Genomic DNA, 15,289 nt, shown 5'->3' with positions numbered 1-15,289 from the left:
GAAGGCCACCCACGGGCTGCCCTGCTGCAGTCCTTGAGTACTTATCTCAAAATAAATCAGATTAGCCTGAGACAGATTGTACTTCTACAACTGAATTAGTTATTTAACTCAAATTATTATACATTTTGTAATTTTAAATGTCCACGCTTTTCCTCTGATTGCAGCTCCGTCTGTTGGCCGGCTTTGCGCTATCATGTAAAGGAAGCAGGTTTCACATGTGTGTGTTGTTTTGTTGTTTTTTTTTGCTTTCAGTGTGTCAGATTCTACCCAAAGGCGTCGTCTCTGTGATAGGTCCCGCTTCCAGCCCCGCCTCTGGCTCTACTGTCAGTCACATTTGTGGAGAAAAGGAGGTGAGTGTGGAGGAGACGCAGATATCTGTACACACCTAGTAGCCCTTTCTACCCGACTTACTACCCCTCCTACACACAGACGTCATAATGAATATGTCTGAGTTGCAGGTTTCTTTGCCTGTTGAGTTTCTTCTCGTATAATTAGCCATCATTCATTTCTCCCATCTGTTATCTCCTTTCTTCCTGTAGCCTTCTATCTTTATGTCTTTCAGTTCTCTATATATGCCAGCATTTCTTATCTCTCTTTTCACCCTCCAGCATTTCTAATGGATTTTTCTTATTTGCTGTATTTTCCTCTGTTGTTTGTGTATGAAGGGGACTTAATCTTGACATGTTACCTTTTCCTTGCTTTCATCACTCTCTCTCTCTCTCTCTCTCTCTCTCTCTCTCTCTCTCCCCCCTTCCCTCTCCTTTTCACAGATCCCTCATATAAAGATCGGTCCTGAGGAAACTCCCCGCTTGCCGTACCTGCGCTTTGCCTCTGTCACTCTATACCCTAGCAACGAGGACCTGAGCCTGGCCATAGGAGCCATCTTGCGCTCATTCAGTTACCCCTCAGCCAGTCTGGTGTGCGCCAAGGCCGAGTGTGAGTACACATGCGGCCTGTTGATTAGCTAGTACCGTATATTTATCTGTGTTTGTATTTATGTAGGCGTAAATGCTTCAGTTGTGTCCTTTGGAGCTTGTTATCTACTGTATGTTTGTGTTTGTGTGTGTGCAAATGTCTCTGTGGGAGTGTTGGCACACTCACACTGTTTGGGCGGATATGACTGTTTTGTGCTGCTGGACACTCATTTTGACAGTCTGGTCATAAAGTTCTGTCTGCTGTTAGAGTTCAGAACATGGCTCACACTACACATTTCCTCTCATGTTCCTGACTATACAAATGGACATGGTCTTCCATTTGTTAAATGAACTGTTGTTTTGAAGCCTCGAGATGCATTATTTGACCCCGTCAGTTTGTCCACTCATATGTGCCGCAATTTATCTTCTGTCCTCTTCGAAATGGCAACATAATTCAGAAAATTGACATTGTGTTGTGTTGAAGAAGTGAATTAGACCATTAACTCCTTAGGAAAATGTTTACTGACGTTATAATCCAAGTGAATGTTAGAAGCTCATTTTCCTATAGACTACCGTTCAAATTGAGTAGAGTTGGTCTCACCTCAAATTGAGCAGAGTTGGTCTCGCCTACTTCAGAGGGCTGTTAGCCCAAAAGTAGTTAATATTCCTGTTTGAAATGCTCTTTAAAATTTTGGAAAAACAGAGAGCACATTAACTTGCCAGGCCCTCTGAGATTTGACATTACTGGGGACTTCGCGACTAGACTTCTTTATTATCGCTCTGAAAGTGTGCATTATTGATTTATTAAGAGTTGCAGGAATTAAAGGACTTGGGGTGGACAGTGGCTCAAGTGTTCAAATAAGACTGTGAATAATTGGCAGAATACACAATGCGATGTTGGAGGTGGACACATCTTTTCATTTCCACAGACTTTGTGGTAAATTCCTGAGTGTAACTGAGTTGCTACTGCATGCACCTGTTGAGTTCTCCCACCAACCAAGTAAATAACATGAACGGGCCCTCAGGAACTGAACAGAGCCATTGTTAATGTGATTAGTGACACCTGCGCTGTTCCTGCTAAAACCTGCTAAAAATGGCTCAGTGAATGGCAATTACATAGTGTAAGAGTGCCCATTGAATTTGGAACACTTTCCATGGCAGTGTGAAAAGGGTACATTTTGGCAAACAAAAGCTGTGACATTATGAAAAACTGATTTAATCATTGAGATGCTTTGTTATCTCACCAGCAGTCAGCCAGTGGTCTCACAATGTGTTGAAAGTAAGCTGAATTCCTAGTAGACTTGTCATTTCTCTGAACTCAAAGCGCTTTGAAATGGCATCAGACATCTTTTTTCCAATTTTTGATCATCCGTTGAATGGAAAGATAAGAGGCTTGTTTTTTTCCAGCCTCTTTCTCTTTGCGAGGTGCAACAGATCATGGCTTGATAGTGATAGTCGTCCACGCCAAAAATGCAGCCTTTATCGGTGCTGAGATGGAAGGGTGCGTGTGTGCTGTATATTTGGCTTGAAGGTGATCTTTACAAGGTTATCACTCTCTCAGACTCTGACCCACTTGGCTGCACTATCTATCGCCATGGAGCTGGTTGCCATGGCTGCAGAATAGGTGCTAACTGCCACTCAACAGGCTTGTTCCACATGCCGAATGATTGTGTGTGTGCGTGCCGGGCATAACATGTGTGTTTGATATTTTATTTTTCTGTGTGCTTGCTTCACTTTGACTGTACATGCACAGGTTTGGGAATGCATGTAATTTGTGTGTGTGTGTGTGTGTGTGTGTGTGTTTGTTTGTTTGTCCTGTGGCACCACAGAGGTTCAACATCAGACAATGTTTACCACCAGATCACTTGTTTTATTCATCTTGTTTACCCCGGTGTAGTGCGGTGCGTTCAAGTGTAGTCGACATTCTTAATTTTTTATCAGTGAGGCGAGTAATGTGTGAAGTCACACATTTCATTCACATCACCGGTGCCAGGCTTGCATCCTCGTCAAGTAACGTATTTAGCAACCGATCATTTCTGCGACAGCATGTTAATGGGATTAATCAAACCTTTCCTCCTTTAGCCTGTGCATCGCAGGCTAATGATATTCTTTAAAAAGACAGCGAGTCAGAGATTTTGGGTCACTTCCCGACATATCCTTCTCTCCCTCTGCCTGGGTCACAACATGGAATCTGAGCCTAATTCCATTATGCAGTTTTCATGAGATGGACGAGTTTAAGGAAAATGAGAGGGAGAGATGAAGCACACGGAGGAGGAGCTGGCGACGGCACAAGAGTCCGATGGATAAAGACGGACCAAACTAACTAGAGCACAGAGATCGAGAGGATAGAGCTCAGAGAGAGGGAGAATATGTGAAAGAAGGAGAGTGGGAGAGGAAGCTGGAATGTGCATTGATTTTTTTTCCTCCCTCCTTCCTCAAACTAATTAAAGTTTTGGCCTGGTTCAGTGATTACCCCACTGCTTACAGAGGCTTTCTCCTGCTGAAGGGCTCTGTGCTCTACCTCTCACTTTCTCCTCTCCTCACTCTCTCCTCACCCCTCCATTACCCAGATGCCTGCCTTAACACTTCTTTACTTACATACTTACTTTACTATGGAATTACAATTAGATAGAAGCGGGCTAGACCTTCTAGTAAAGACTCATTCTGCACACATTGTCAAGTGAGTCTTGACCGCCATTGGTGATACTTATTTTCAAGAGACTTTGCCTGAAGTTGGCAAATTGTGTCAAGTGCTCCAATCCCACTCTGCTTCTGCAGATTTGCACCTCTTCCCACCAGAAGCCAGCAGTATTCTTGCTTTGTACACTATTTCATTTTAAGGTTTGTTTTTTCTTTTAATGCATACTATCGCACTTAAAGCACACACATCACTCAAAGAACTGCATTCATTGTGGGATAAGACAACAGACAAAAAATGAATTAGAAAGCACTCAAAGAGTGCCTACCTCTGCCAAGGCAGCGCAACCCTCTAAATTTATTATTCTATTAATAGTAAATGTTTAGGAATTTGTCATGCTGATTGGCTGATGGCAGCCATGAATTTTGCAGGATACATAAAACCTGTCTGGGAATATTAGGGTCTTGTACAAAGATGAATATTAAATGAGTAAGACTCACTGGCACTGAGTTGTGTTGATTGAGTTATATTTGCTGTGGCATCGGTTAGACACAGAGTTATTATTCAAAGCATTTTGAGGTTGATTTGTCTCATCTGAAATATTTTAGGATAATGAGATGAAATCTGTAGAAAATAAAAAAAACCATTGTGAATAACCTTGAACCTACTATGAATCAAAAAAAGAAACAGATTGTTTAATGAAAACACCTCAGTTAACAGATCATGAAAGTAGAATTAAAGAATCAATGGGAACATATTCTCCGGGGTAGTGTGAGGACAAATTATTCAACTGAAATGACTTCAACATGTGACCTTAATTGTTGCCTGTCAAAGCGTCTGCAGGCTGTTTTGCTTTGCTGACTTAAAAATGAACATTTTCCTGTGGGTTCCCCCTGTGGCAGGTGACATGGGGAGTATGTCATTGTCAGTGTTACTGATGTACAGTGTGCTCGCCTTCGTTGGCTGCCTTTTTCCACTCCAAAGGAAGTGTGGTGACTGTTGGGTGTGCATCATCTGGCCACTTTTCAGTGTGGTAGCATTCATGCACTTAAGATTGTATGGAAATATGCAAATCGAGACACTGCATTTGTTTATGCAGGAGTTATGTTTATTAAATGGCCACATGGCGGCACTATCTGCACTAAAACTAATCACTTCCCTGGCCCGTAGCCTTAATTCGTCTTCATCTTATACAACAGTCTATCAAGTTAGTTTAGCACAATCATAAAACAGTGGACTAAAAATGAAACCTTTTTAGCAGAAGTAAAAATAGAAGAAGAAGCAGTGAAGACAGACACACCCCAATCTCCATATTAAATTATATTTCATTTCCTAGAGATGTAGACCAACCATCAATCATGCTTCACACTAATATATAGCAGTCCTTGATTAAATCAAAATTTCTTATCGTCCTGCAAAGCTAACATTTTGGAAACTTGGGGATATGTGTAATGATAGAGATGATGATATGCAATGCCGCTCTGCTCTGGTTCTGCCTCAGGCCTGCTGAGATTGGAGGAACTGGTCCGCCGCTTTCTCATCTCTCGGGAGACGCTGTCAGTCAGGATGTTGGATGACAACCTGGACCCCACACCGCTGCTGAAGGAAATCCGCGATGACAAAGTGGCCACCATCATCATTGACGCCAATGCTTCAGTCTCTTATCTCATCCTGAAAAAGGTCAGAGCTCAAGGATCTATTAATTCTGCAGAGCCGCCCACACATGTGCGAGGATTTGACGTTACTCTAGTTTGCATACATGCGGTAACACTTGGAGGGATTTGCCTCGTTCTCCTCGGTATATCCATTTGGAAAATTTTTGTTACAGTCATGACTCTCAAAGGTTCCACAGGCTACATATTGTTGCGTCAGAATTAACATCTATTTGATGCCCTGTCTTCCCTCTGGAGCGGCAGAGCGAGCAAAATGAATGCCTGTCTGCCAGCAACAATCACTTTTCACTCTTAAGAAAGTATTTGACAAAAGAACATCTCTTGCTTGGATGCATTACAGATGTGCAGCCTTGTTGTGATTCATGCTACGGCCTTTTATGCCGATAGCCAGCCCAGTGAGTCACAGTTGGAATGCAAACATTGGCGCAGAATATGCCCTCAGCGAAATGTCCTAGTGTTAGCCTGATGATGTAAAACTGTGATTAACGTATGCTCCCTTTCGCCTCCCCCACATTCTCTCCCACTGTGTCCCCCAACTGTCTCCTATGCTCTCTGCCTCTCAATAACTTTACTCGTTTGCCCTCTCTATCTCACCCTCCACCGATCTTTCTGCATCTCCCCCTATTCTCTGCTTCCCCATCCTGTATCCCACCTGACTCTTCTTTACTTTTTTATTTTATACTCTCATTCTCTTTGACAGGCATCCGAGCTTGGGATGACATCAGCATTTTACAAGTACATCCTCACCACCATGGTAAGAGCACCTCGGTTCTTCCCGTCCCTCTCTTGTGTCTTCTATTCCTTCGTTCCCCTGCAGCCTCTCCTCTCCTCTTCTGTCCCTTTATGAGTGAGCAAAGGTGCTAAGGTGTATTCGATTAAGGGAGACAGAGAGAGAGAGGGAGAGAAAAGGGGGAGGAGATGAAGGATGGGCAGATCTGGGGAATGATACTGTACAGAGAAGGGTGGCAAAAACAAAAGAGAAAGTGTCTGAGGTGAAGGTAAAGACAGACTTGATCCTTTGCCACATGCCACCTTTTGTATACTTGTGTTTTCATCAGCCTATTTGATACACTTCCTTTTCTTTCTTCTATTTGAATCAATGTGTCACTTTATGCCGCATACCTGATTTATTTTTTACTCCCCTCTCCAACCTCTCTGTGTGACGTACTCTTGTGCTTTAGATGCAGCGTTGTGTGTGTGTGTGTGTGTGTGTGTATATATATCTGTGAAAACCTTCTGGAGTAATCCACCTATCTTTGCCCTCTATCACTGCTTCTCCCTTTTCCTAGTTGTCCACGTTCTTTCTTCTCTCTCTATCAAAGATTAGATGTTGTCAATTCCTGTTGCTTCCTTTTTTCTTTATCACACTCCTCTTTGCACAGTATTTTTCTTCTAAGATTTGATATACTGTCAACATTGTCACTCAACTGAGTTTTCGGTCTCTCTCTGCAAACACCCTCCCCACTCACCCTCCTCTTCGTCTCCAGGACTTCCCTCTCCTACGACTGGATGATATAGTGGATGAGCATTCCAATATTGTGGGGTTTTCCATGTTTAACACCACACACCCCTTCTATTTGGAGTTCATCCGGAGCCTCAACCTCTCTTGGAGGGAGGGCTGTGACCTGACGTACCCCGGCCCTGCGGTCAGTCTCTTGGACACTGGGGTACTCATGCATGCTCTCACATTCAGGAGTCATTTTTACAGCTTTGTTTGCATGCCAGCAAAAATGAAGCTACTTAATTCTTCACACTGATTCATGGAGCAATTAAAGAGATGCAGCTAGTCTTTTGCTCCTATTTAATGGGTATTGATGTATCCATCTATGTTTCCTCCCCACTGGTTTACTCATGCTACACGTCTATTCTCTCTCCCCTGTTATTTTCCCCGCCATCCTCCCTCGATTCCTGTCAACCATTCAATCATCTGAGCCTCTCTCCTCTCCTCTTTCCTCACTGCATCCTCTCCCTGGACTCCCTTGTCTCTCTTCCACATGTTTCCACCCCTCCCACCCCTTTACCCTTCTCCATATTTCTCGTGTGTCCTCTCCTCCTTCCACAGCTCTCGTCAGCTCTGATGTTTGATGCGGTGCATGTGGTGGTGGGGGCGGTGAGGGAATTGAACCGCAGTCAGGAAATCGGAGTGAAGCCACTCAGCTGCTCCTCGCCTCAGATCTGGCAACACGGAACCAGTCTGATGAACTACCTGCGCATGGTAAACGCTTCATCAGTCTGCATGTGTGAAAAATGAAATGTGCAATCACCTGCTGGTTTGTAAGTTCAGTGTCACTCACATGAACGTGAACAAGAAATAGGATTGAAATGTGAGCCCTAGCTTTGATCTCAGTTAAATTATTATCGTGACTTCTGCTTATTTCCTACTGCTTGTCATTTAAAAGCAAATATGTCAAGACAGTAACTGCTAAATTAATTAATTCATGAGAAATTAATTAATGATTATAAATGATACACTTTGGTATCATCACATATTAGAATTGTTGATACATTTATTGATCAACGATGATAGCACAGCAGTGTTGTTTTATCATCCTCACCTCATGTTGAGTGTAATCTCTGTCTCCTGTTGTTTTTTTGTCATCTCCCATCTCTGGTCGTCTGTGTGTTTCTCATTGACGACCTATTGTCAAGGCAGCCCGAGCTCCATCTCTCATTGCCTCCGCCCCACCGGCCCGACATCTGTCTTTGTTAGTCAACATCTTGGTGTGCTCCATCTCCAGCACCATGCCATTCATCATAGATCCTGCTAACTGTGCCAGCACCTGGGTTTGGGAGAGGCAGAGCTAAGCTGCGAGGTGCAGGTCTTATTAGGGAGCTGTTGACTCTCTCTCTCTCTCTCTCTGCTTTCTGTCTGAGCCTCTCACTCCGTCACTTTCTCCTAGTTGATCTGAAAATGATTATCCATGTCTGGAACCAGCCTCAGACACTTTCTCTGTCTCTCCTGCTCTTTCTTTCACTTTGTCTTTTACTCTCTTCCCCTCATAATCAGGGTTGATAGCGTCTGTTTGTCTAATCGTGATGTGTAGTGAGAGGAAGAATGTTTTTTCTCGTATAGCAGATTTCCTTCATTTATTTCTCTGTCACTCCTCATTGTTGTGCCCACTCCTCTCTCATTATCTTATCCTTCCTTTCCTTTTCTCAGTGTCTTTTGTATTTCTTTACCTCATTCTCTACATTTTGCCTCCCAGGTGGAGTATGATGGTCTGACAGGACGTGTGGAGTTCAACAGCAAAGGTCAGAGGACCAACTACACCCTGCGGATCCTGGAGAAACACAGAGGAGGCCATAAAGAGGTCAGGACCCACTTATTATCATGCAGCAGCCAGGTCACACTGCCCATAGGCTTTGAGTCAGTTATAGGTCACCTGTCTGATTTCCTCGCCCTAAAGGATGCGTTTAACCTCTGGGTCAGCTGCATCACTGACTCTTCTGATAGTAGCCAGATATTTTTATTTATTTTGTGAGTTTGGATTGATGCACAGTGATGTAACCTGTAATCTGACATTAGCTGCCTGCAAATATGCTCAATTGAATTTTATATGCTATACTATACTTTTTAGCAGGTTTGTAGAAATATGGTTTTCTGTCCTGTGGATACAGCTGAATGTTTTCTTATTTGACAAATTGTATTTCATTTAATCTGCTGAATCAGTTCAGACAATGCTGTTGACACCTATTAGCTCCACATTACTTACTTTGTGTTTCAAGATGCAATATTCAAGATTTTTATTGTCAAGTACTAAGTAACAATGCAACATTATTACCTGTAATGAAGTAGTCTGTTTCTGTCTCTCAGTATAGTGGTGTTTAGATCTTATGTCACCCATAGACTGTATATAAAAAGTAAGCAAAAAAAATCTTCAGATTTGCTCTCTTATGACAGAATACAATAATTAACCACCAGGTGGTGACACTGGTTTCCCTGTTTGAAGAGGAAAAGAAGAGGAGTTATTGGTCTTAATCAATGGTTTCAGTACTTCAGCAGCACACAATGTCAAGTTTGTAAATAATCTGCCTGTTTAGAAGAAAACATGTGACACTAATTGGGATAATTCCCATGACAGTTGATATCCTCCAATAAACATCAATTCAAATGACAAAACTTGAGACTTCAAAATGAGATGACTTATGGGTGACGTTACCACTGGTTGCTCCTTGGTGTCGCCTGACTACATTCCCATGCTGCACTCAGGAAGTGATTTGTTTTATGTCATGATGAAGGAGTCAACGGCAACATCGCGCTAAGCAAAACACTTCCTCAGGCAGGTCTGATAGTATTGCTTGTCAAAGCCCATTTTCGGATGAAGGACACAGTATATCTAAATTGCCGGTAAGGTGTGAGTGATTGGTTGGTCGTCTCTTTATGAGGCAATAGACTGGACGTACCCCGCTTTTCACCCTATGTCAGCAAGAATTTGCACCAGCAGCTTCGCAACCCCAAGACACGTTAAGTTTTGATATATTTTTCTTCCCTTGGCTGCTAATAATGACATTCATTTGTAGAAGACTGCATGTGACCAGATGTGGTGTGTTATCCTTCTGATGACGGTAAATTGTGGCCATAAAGGGATGTACATGGTCAAATGCAACAGGCAGATAGGCTGTGGCCTTCAGATTGATTGGTAGTATGGGGCCAAAAGTGTGCCAAGAATACATAACCCCACACCATTATACCACCAGCCTGGCTGTTGACACAAGCCAAGCTGGGTTTCTAGATTCATGCTGTTGATTCCATCTGTGTCCCCCAGCAGAAATTCAGACTCATCAAATCAGGCTGAATTTGTTTTGGTCTTAATCTGTCCATTTTTGGTGAACCTGTGTCCACTACAGCCTGTAATTTCTGCTCTTGGCTGACATGCGTTTTTAGGTTCTGCATATTGTGCACTCTGAGGTGCTTTTCTGCTCACCAAAGAGTGGTTATGTGAGTTATTGTAGCCTTTCTGTCAGCTCCAACAAGTCAGGCTATTCTCCTCTGAGTTTTCATCTGCCACTCACTGGATTTTTTTCCACAATTCTGTGAGTCAGTGAGAGTTTCATAAAAATTCAGACCGTGGTCAAAGACACTAACTAAAGCTCTGAACCTGAATATTTATGACTCCTCAGTGTTTTAAAGTACTGGGTGAGTGCATGCTACCTTAGAACAATTCAAGTCATAAACTCAACGATATATGTATAGATTTTAAATTCTAATATTTATCCATAATAAGCTAGTTGTCAGACCAAATACCATAAGTCTAAAGCAGCGTATTTGAGTGATGCTTATTATTCAAAACATCACTTTGATTAGTCCTGTGTTATTTTTTTTTTCTAAAGTGCCGTCCTGTTTTCAAGTTGTTGTTTTCTTCTACACATCAATTAACTTTCACTTTGCTTTAGCAGATCTTTTCTTGTGTAGCTTGAGCATGTATTAATTTGATCTCCCACTTAGAAGCCACAAAACATTTGTTGAGGGTGGCTGCACAATTTATGGAAACAAAATAAGACATTGTTACAATGTGCTATCAAGGTGTCTGTCGCACCATTCTGCTACATTATTCTGTCAATGAAGACTCCTCCAGTGAATATTTAAATGGAAAGTTAAGGGAAGGTGGAAATCAAAATTCATTTTCCCTGCATTTGAAAGTGGAGATTAAATGAAGCATAAACACACACATCACTGCTGAGCCAGACTCAGGGAATTGTGTTGCGGTTCATTGACTGTCAGAAACACTTTTCGTTCTTCACCTCCCATTACTGTAATATGTCTTCTTGTGCTCTGCCATAGGCCATTTGCATTCATGTTAACACTAAATGGCATCCGATAGCCACGCTTAAATCTGGAATTTATCTCTGTTGGAGACTAGTGTTTTGATAATTAACATTTTATCTCTGTCCACCTTTCTGCACAGCAGTCCCCTCTGTGTAGACATGCAATGGTAGTTCACAGAAAAAAGAGCTCTCTTAAATGCCAGGGCAGAATAAAGAGTGTCACAGAAAAACTGTAATTCTGTCTGAGGGATTGTTACCTCTCCCTTGACCTACTGAATGGTGTGCATTAATATTTTTCAAGGGAAATTCCTCTATGATCTGCGGCTCCATCCATGCACACTGCCTAGGCCATAATCACACATTTATGTACCTAAATGACTTCACTGTCTCCATTAAATGGAAATATGGTCTTGGTGTTTATATGCAATTTAAAAAAGCTGTAAGTAAAAGAAAACATAGAGCTCCTCATCATGAATGCTTTTCATTACTATCTTTGCCATCTAGTCCCAGCTCATTGCTCTGCCTGTAAACATCTTCTTTTATTTATTTTTTTCACAGTGATGCATAGTACTGCAGGTTCCTCTATGGCTCTAATGGGAACAATGAAATGTGTGTATATACAGCATGTAACAATATGAAAACAAAATCAAAGCATCAAATATGCAACAAGCGAAGGTACTTAATAAACCAGACCAATAGGGTTAATGTACTTATAGAAATGCTCATTTGCTATGGATTGCGTGGTGAAGTTTGAGATTAACAGTGCATTATTTAACCCACAATAGCCATTGATTTTCTCTCACTTTCTCTTCCATCTTAGATTGGGATCTGGTACTCCAACAACACCCTCGCAATGAATTCCACTAGTCTGGATATAAATGTCTCGGAGACACTGGCAAACAAGACCCTCATTGTCACCACCATACTGGTAAGGATGGGCCCACTTTCTGGACTGGCATGCTGTTGAGGTCAGAGTTGTTATTGTGTTGTTGTGCAGGCTGTGCTGTAGCGCATGCTGTGTTGTGGTCTGTTTCTGCTAATTCTGCTGTCACTGTCACAGAAACTGACACAGCGCTGAGAGACGTGTCACTGAGCTCAAACTGGGAAAATCCTGCTCCTCTGATTGTGTCAATATTCAACAGGTTGTCGACTGATTTCCATTAGTAATGGCATATCGGAAATTCAGTAAACACTTGGCATGATGCTGCTCCCTCATCCTCACGTTGGATGAGATGTGTAAAAATAACAAACAAAACAAAAACAATCTCCTGCACCGCAGTATGTCAGAATGTGTCACACTGACATTGAAATACTGTAAAGGCCCCGTGTGTAGGAATTAGTGACATCTAATGTGCGGCTGCATATTGTAACAAACCTCCACTCGCCCCTCCCTTCATATAACCAGAATGGATGTTTCCATTTTATAACGTCAAATTTCTGGGTTTGTCCATTCAGGCTCCTGTAGAATTATGGCGGTGCAAGATGACAGCGTCTCTAAAGCAAGGGCCTTGCTTTAAGTACACACAATATAAAAGGTTTATTCTAAGGGGTTAGGGGTTAAACTAAAGTATTTTTATTTTACAGCAATTATACACTTACTAATGAGTAGTGCAGTATATTTAATTGCTTCCAGTAAACCCTCCTAAATATAACACACTTGATCTTTAAATAAGGTCACTGTATAAACTAATACTCTCATATGATTTCTGTTGTGGTAAGCATGTTTGTGCATATCTTGCAGCCAACCAAGCTGTTTCCTTCTTTTTTGCAAGATAAGTTCATCCTTGATTGTGTGGTTGGGGATTTCTGAACATATGACTCTAGCTTTGTGAAGGATTTCTTCCCTTAGCTCAATATGTGGTGCACTCTGTGCAGAAGATAGCAGTCTGTCTTCCCTTTGTACCCAGCTCTTGTTCATTGACCAAAACAGACACAGTGACCACATAGGTCACTGTGTCTGTTTTGCTCCTATCTGCTCCTGTGTTTGGCACCATGTCACTAAATCTGTCTGTCTCTCGGAAGAATAAAAATGTAATTTATTCAGCCAGCGCCAACATATTCTGTATTATATTGGTTGTACTGAGAAAAAGGCATCAGTGAAGTGCTAACAGTCTACAGGCTTTCTCGCATCAGACCATTCACCAAATTTAAATCTGGGAAATGAAGGAATTCACACTTAAATTCATTTAAACTTTAAAAGAAAGCAAATGAGCGTCTTCATCTTAAATATGTAATTTCTTTTAGGTGTCTTTTAAATGTTAAACCCTTGAAATCCTTGCTCATTGTGAATACTCTTAGTCTGGGATTGTGATTATTGTTTCCATGTGTGTCTCCCATGTTCAGGAAAACCCGTATGTAATGCGTAAGGACAACTACCAGGACTTCCAGGGTAACGACCAGTATGAAGGCTTCTGCGTTGACATGCTGAGGGAGCTGGCAAACATCTTAAAATTCTCTTTCAAGATCAAGCTGGTGGATGATGGGCTGTATGGGGCTCCAGAGCCCAATGGCTCCTGGACTGGTATGGTTGGAGAGCTAATCAACAGGGTGAGTGCGACCCTCCCATCCCCCACCCTCCACTTTTTCCATATCATTTTTCCCTCACGCAATAATACATAAACTCATACTGTATACACACACATCCACACCAGACACACACAAAAGCATATGCACAAACCCGCCCTCCCACACACATACACAGTCAGGCTATAGCCCAAAACCACAACTCTGCTCTAACTTCCCATGTCTCAAATTGCCCTCAGAGGGGAATAAGACTATCTAGGACAAAGCTGACTTGATTATCTCCCAAATGAGAGTGGTAGCATCGCCCAAATTTGTCTGCACCATCTTTCCTCACAGTAACCCGTCCCCAACCCAGCCTATCCCTCCCTTCCTCTCCCTGTCTGGGCCTAGTGTGCCTCTGACAGACACTGTGGTTGAAGCAGGGTAATGAGAGCCCCTCTCTGCTTAATTACCATACAGTATACTTCAATTACCAGACTGTGGTCCCTGTGTGGGGCCTGCCACACTGGAGCTCCCGAGCTCTCCATGCTTCCTCTCCCTCCCTGCCCTCCCCAATGCCTGATCACTCAGCTCTAATTAGCCGTGCATGTTCATCAATTAGGTTTTAATGGAAGAGATGGAGGGGAGGCTGAGCGGCCAGAGACCCGCAAGGTTTTATCCAGGTGGAAAGACCATACACTCGGTGCTTACTTGTAATTAGCCTCGATTGGGTGTGGATAATGTGTGTGTGTGCCAGAGAGAATGAGAGAAATTCTGATTTGTTTTGTTTTCAATTGAATAGTATTTTTGTAAAGAATGTAGAACAGCGTGTCAGAGAGCTTTAGTGTTTAAAAGGGTTTGACCGATTCAAAGCATTGGAAAGAGTGGTTGCCAAAGCTCTTGAAACACATGAACACAAACGGTTGATTAACATTGAACCAATTTGATACATTTTTCAGTGTGAGCAAGAGGTAGAGATTGAATTTGAAAGTGTGTTTGCTACGGGCAGCAGAGGAGAATTATCATGATGAGAGACAAAGCGACAGCGACAGACCATAAAATCATTATTTACGTTAGATGTCCTGGGACAACATATATGATGAGAGGGAGAGAGAGGGGGTTTTGTTTCTTTGTCCAGGACAAAACACCAGGCACCTGTCTTCAACTTCCTCTCTGCTTTCAGCTGTATTCATTTTGACACATCTTCACTACAGACATAGACATTTTTGAGTGGTGTAGTGAGGCTTTTTTAGGCTTGTTAATGCTCGGCAATTCCAACCCACAGCTGTAGCTCAGTGTGTAGAGTCACTCGTGTATCAATGTGGCGATGGGTGGTGAACAGACCAAGAACATCGTACCACAACATAAGCCAGTATATGTGTCTATTTTGGCATAGTTACCTGACTATTTATTGTTTTTCTCCACTACCTCTGTCTTTCTCTTGCCTCCACTATTATCTCTCCATCTGCCTTTCCTATCTTTCTTTGTCAATCCTACAGAAGGCAGACCTGGCCGTGGCAGGCTTCACCATCACATCAGAGAGAGAGAAAGTTATTGACTTCTCTAAGCCGTTCATGACTCTGGGGATCAGCATCTTGTACAGAGTTCATCTGGTAAGGATTTTGCAGGGCACAAGCCGGGTGATACTCAATCCGGATCTTGAACTGAATGTGATTTCCTCTGCATTTGCTCTGTGGTCAAGTCATCAGGGTCATACAGAAGATGACCAGCTGCACTTCTAGGCCAGATCCAATGGCTTATTGCATAATATCTCATATTAACAGCTTAATCTTTAG

At 42.4% G+C, this 15,289-nt stretch overlaps 1 protein-coding gene across 7 annotated transcripts in view; it reads left to right on the top strand.

Annotated features, from left to right (window-relative positions):
* grik5 (glutamate receptor, ionotropic, kainate 5) overlaps positions 1–15,289 on the top strand; it is a 96,454-nt gene that overhangs the window by 65,104 nt on the left and 16,061 nt on the right. For 4 of the 7 annotated variants that reach the window (XM_044034049.1, XM_044034046.1, XM_044034047.1 and 1 more), the window contains exons 4-13: positions 253–350; positions 771–936; positions 5,054–5,232; positions 5,926–5,979; positions 6,713–6,892; positions 7,288–7,440; positions 8,432–8,536; positions 11,812–11,919; positions 13,335–13,538; positions 14,993–15,106. In XM_044034049.1, the coding sequence (XP_043889984.1) occupies positions 253–350; positions 771–936; positions 5,054–5,232; positions 5,926–5,979; positions 6,713–6,892; positions 7,288–7,440; positions 8,432–8,536; positions 11,812–11,919; positions 13,335–13,538; positions 14,993–15,106 (1,361 nt within the window). The remainder of the gene's footprint in view (positions 1–252; positions 351–770; positions 937–5,053; positions 5,233–5,925; positions 5,980–6,712; positions 6,893–7,287; positions 7,441–8,431; positions 8,537–11,811; positions 11,920–13,334; positions 13,539–14,992; positions 15,107–15,289) is intronic. The other 3 variants (XM_044034050.1, XM_044034048.1, XM_044034053.1) reach the window with 1 other exon arrangement.

This window comes from Solea senegalensis, linkage group LG9, assembly GCF_019176455.1.
Source record: "Solea senegalensis isolate Sse05_10M linkage group LG9, IFAPA_SoseM_1, whole genome shotgun sequence".
Lineage (NCBI taxonomy): Eukaryota > Metazoa > Chordata > Actinopteri > Pleuronectiformes > Soleidae > Solea > Solea senegalensis.
Note: the sequence above shows the minus strand (reverse complement) of the source record. Positions and strands in the feature narration are given on the sequence as shown.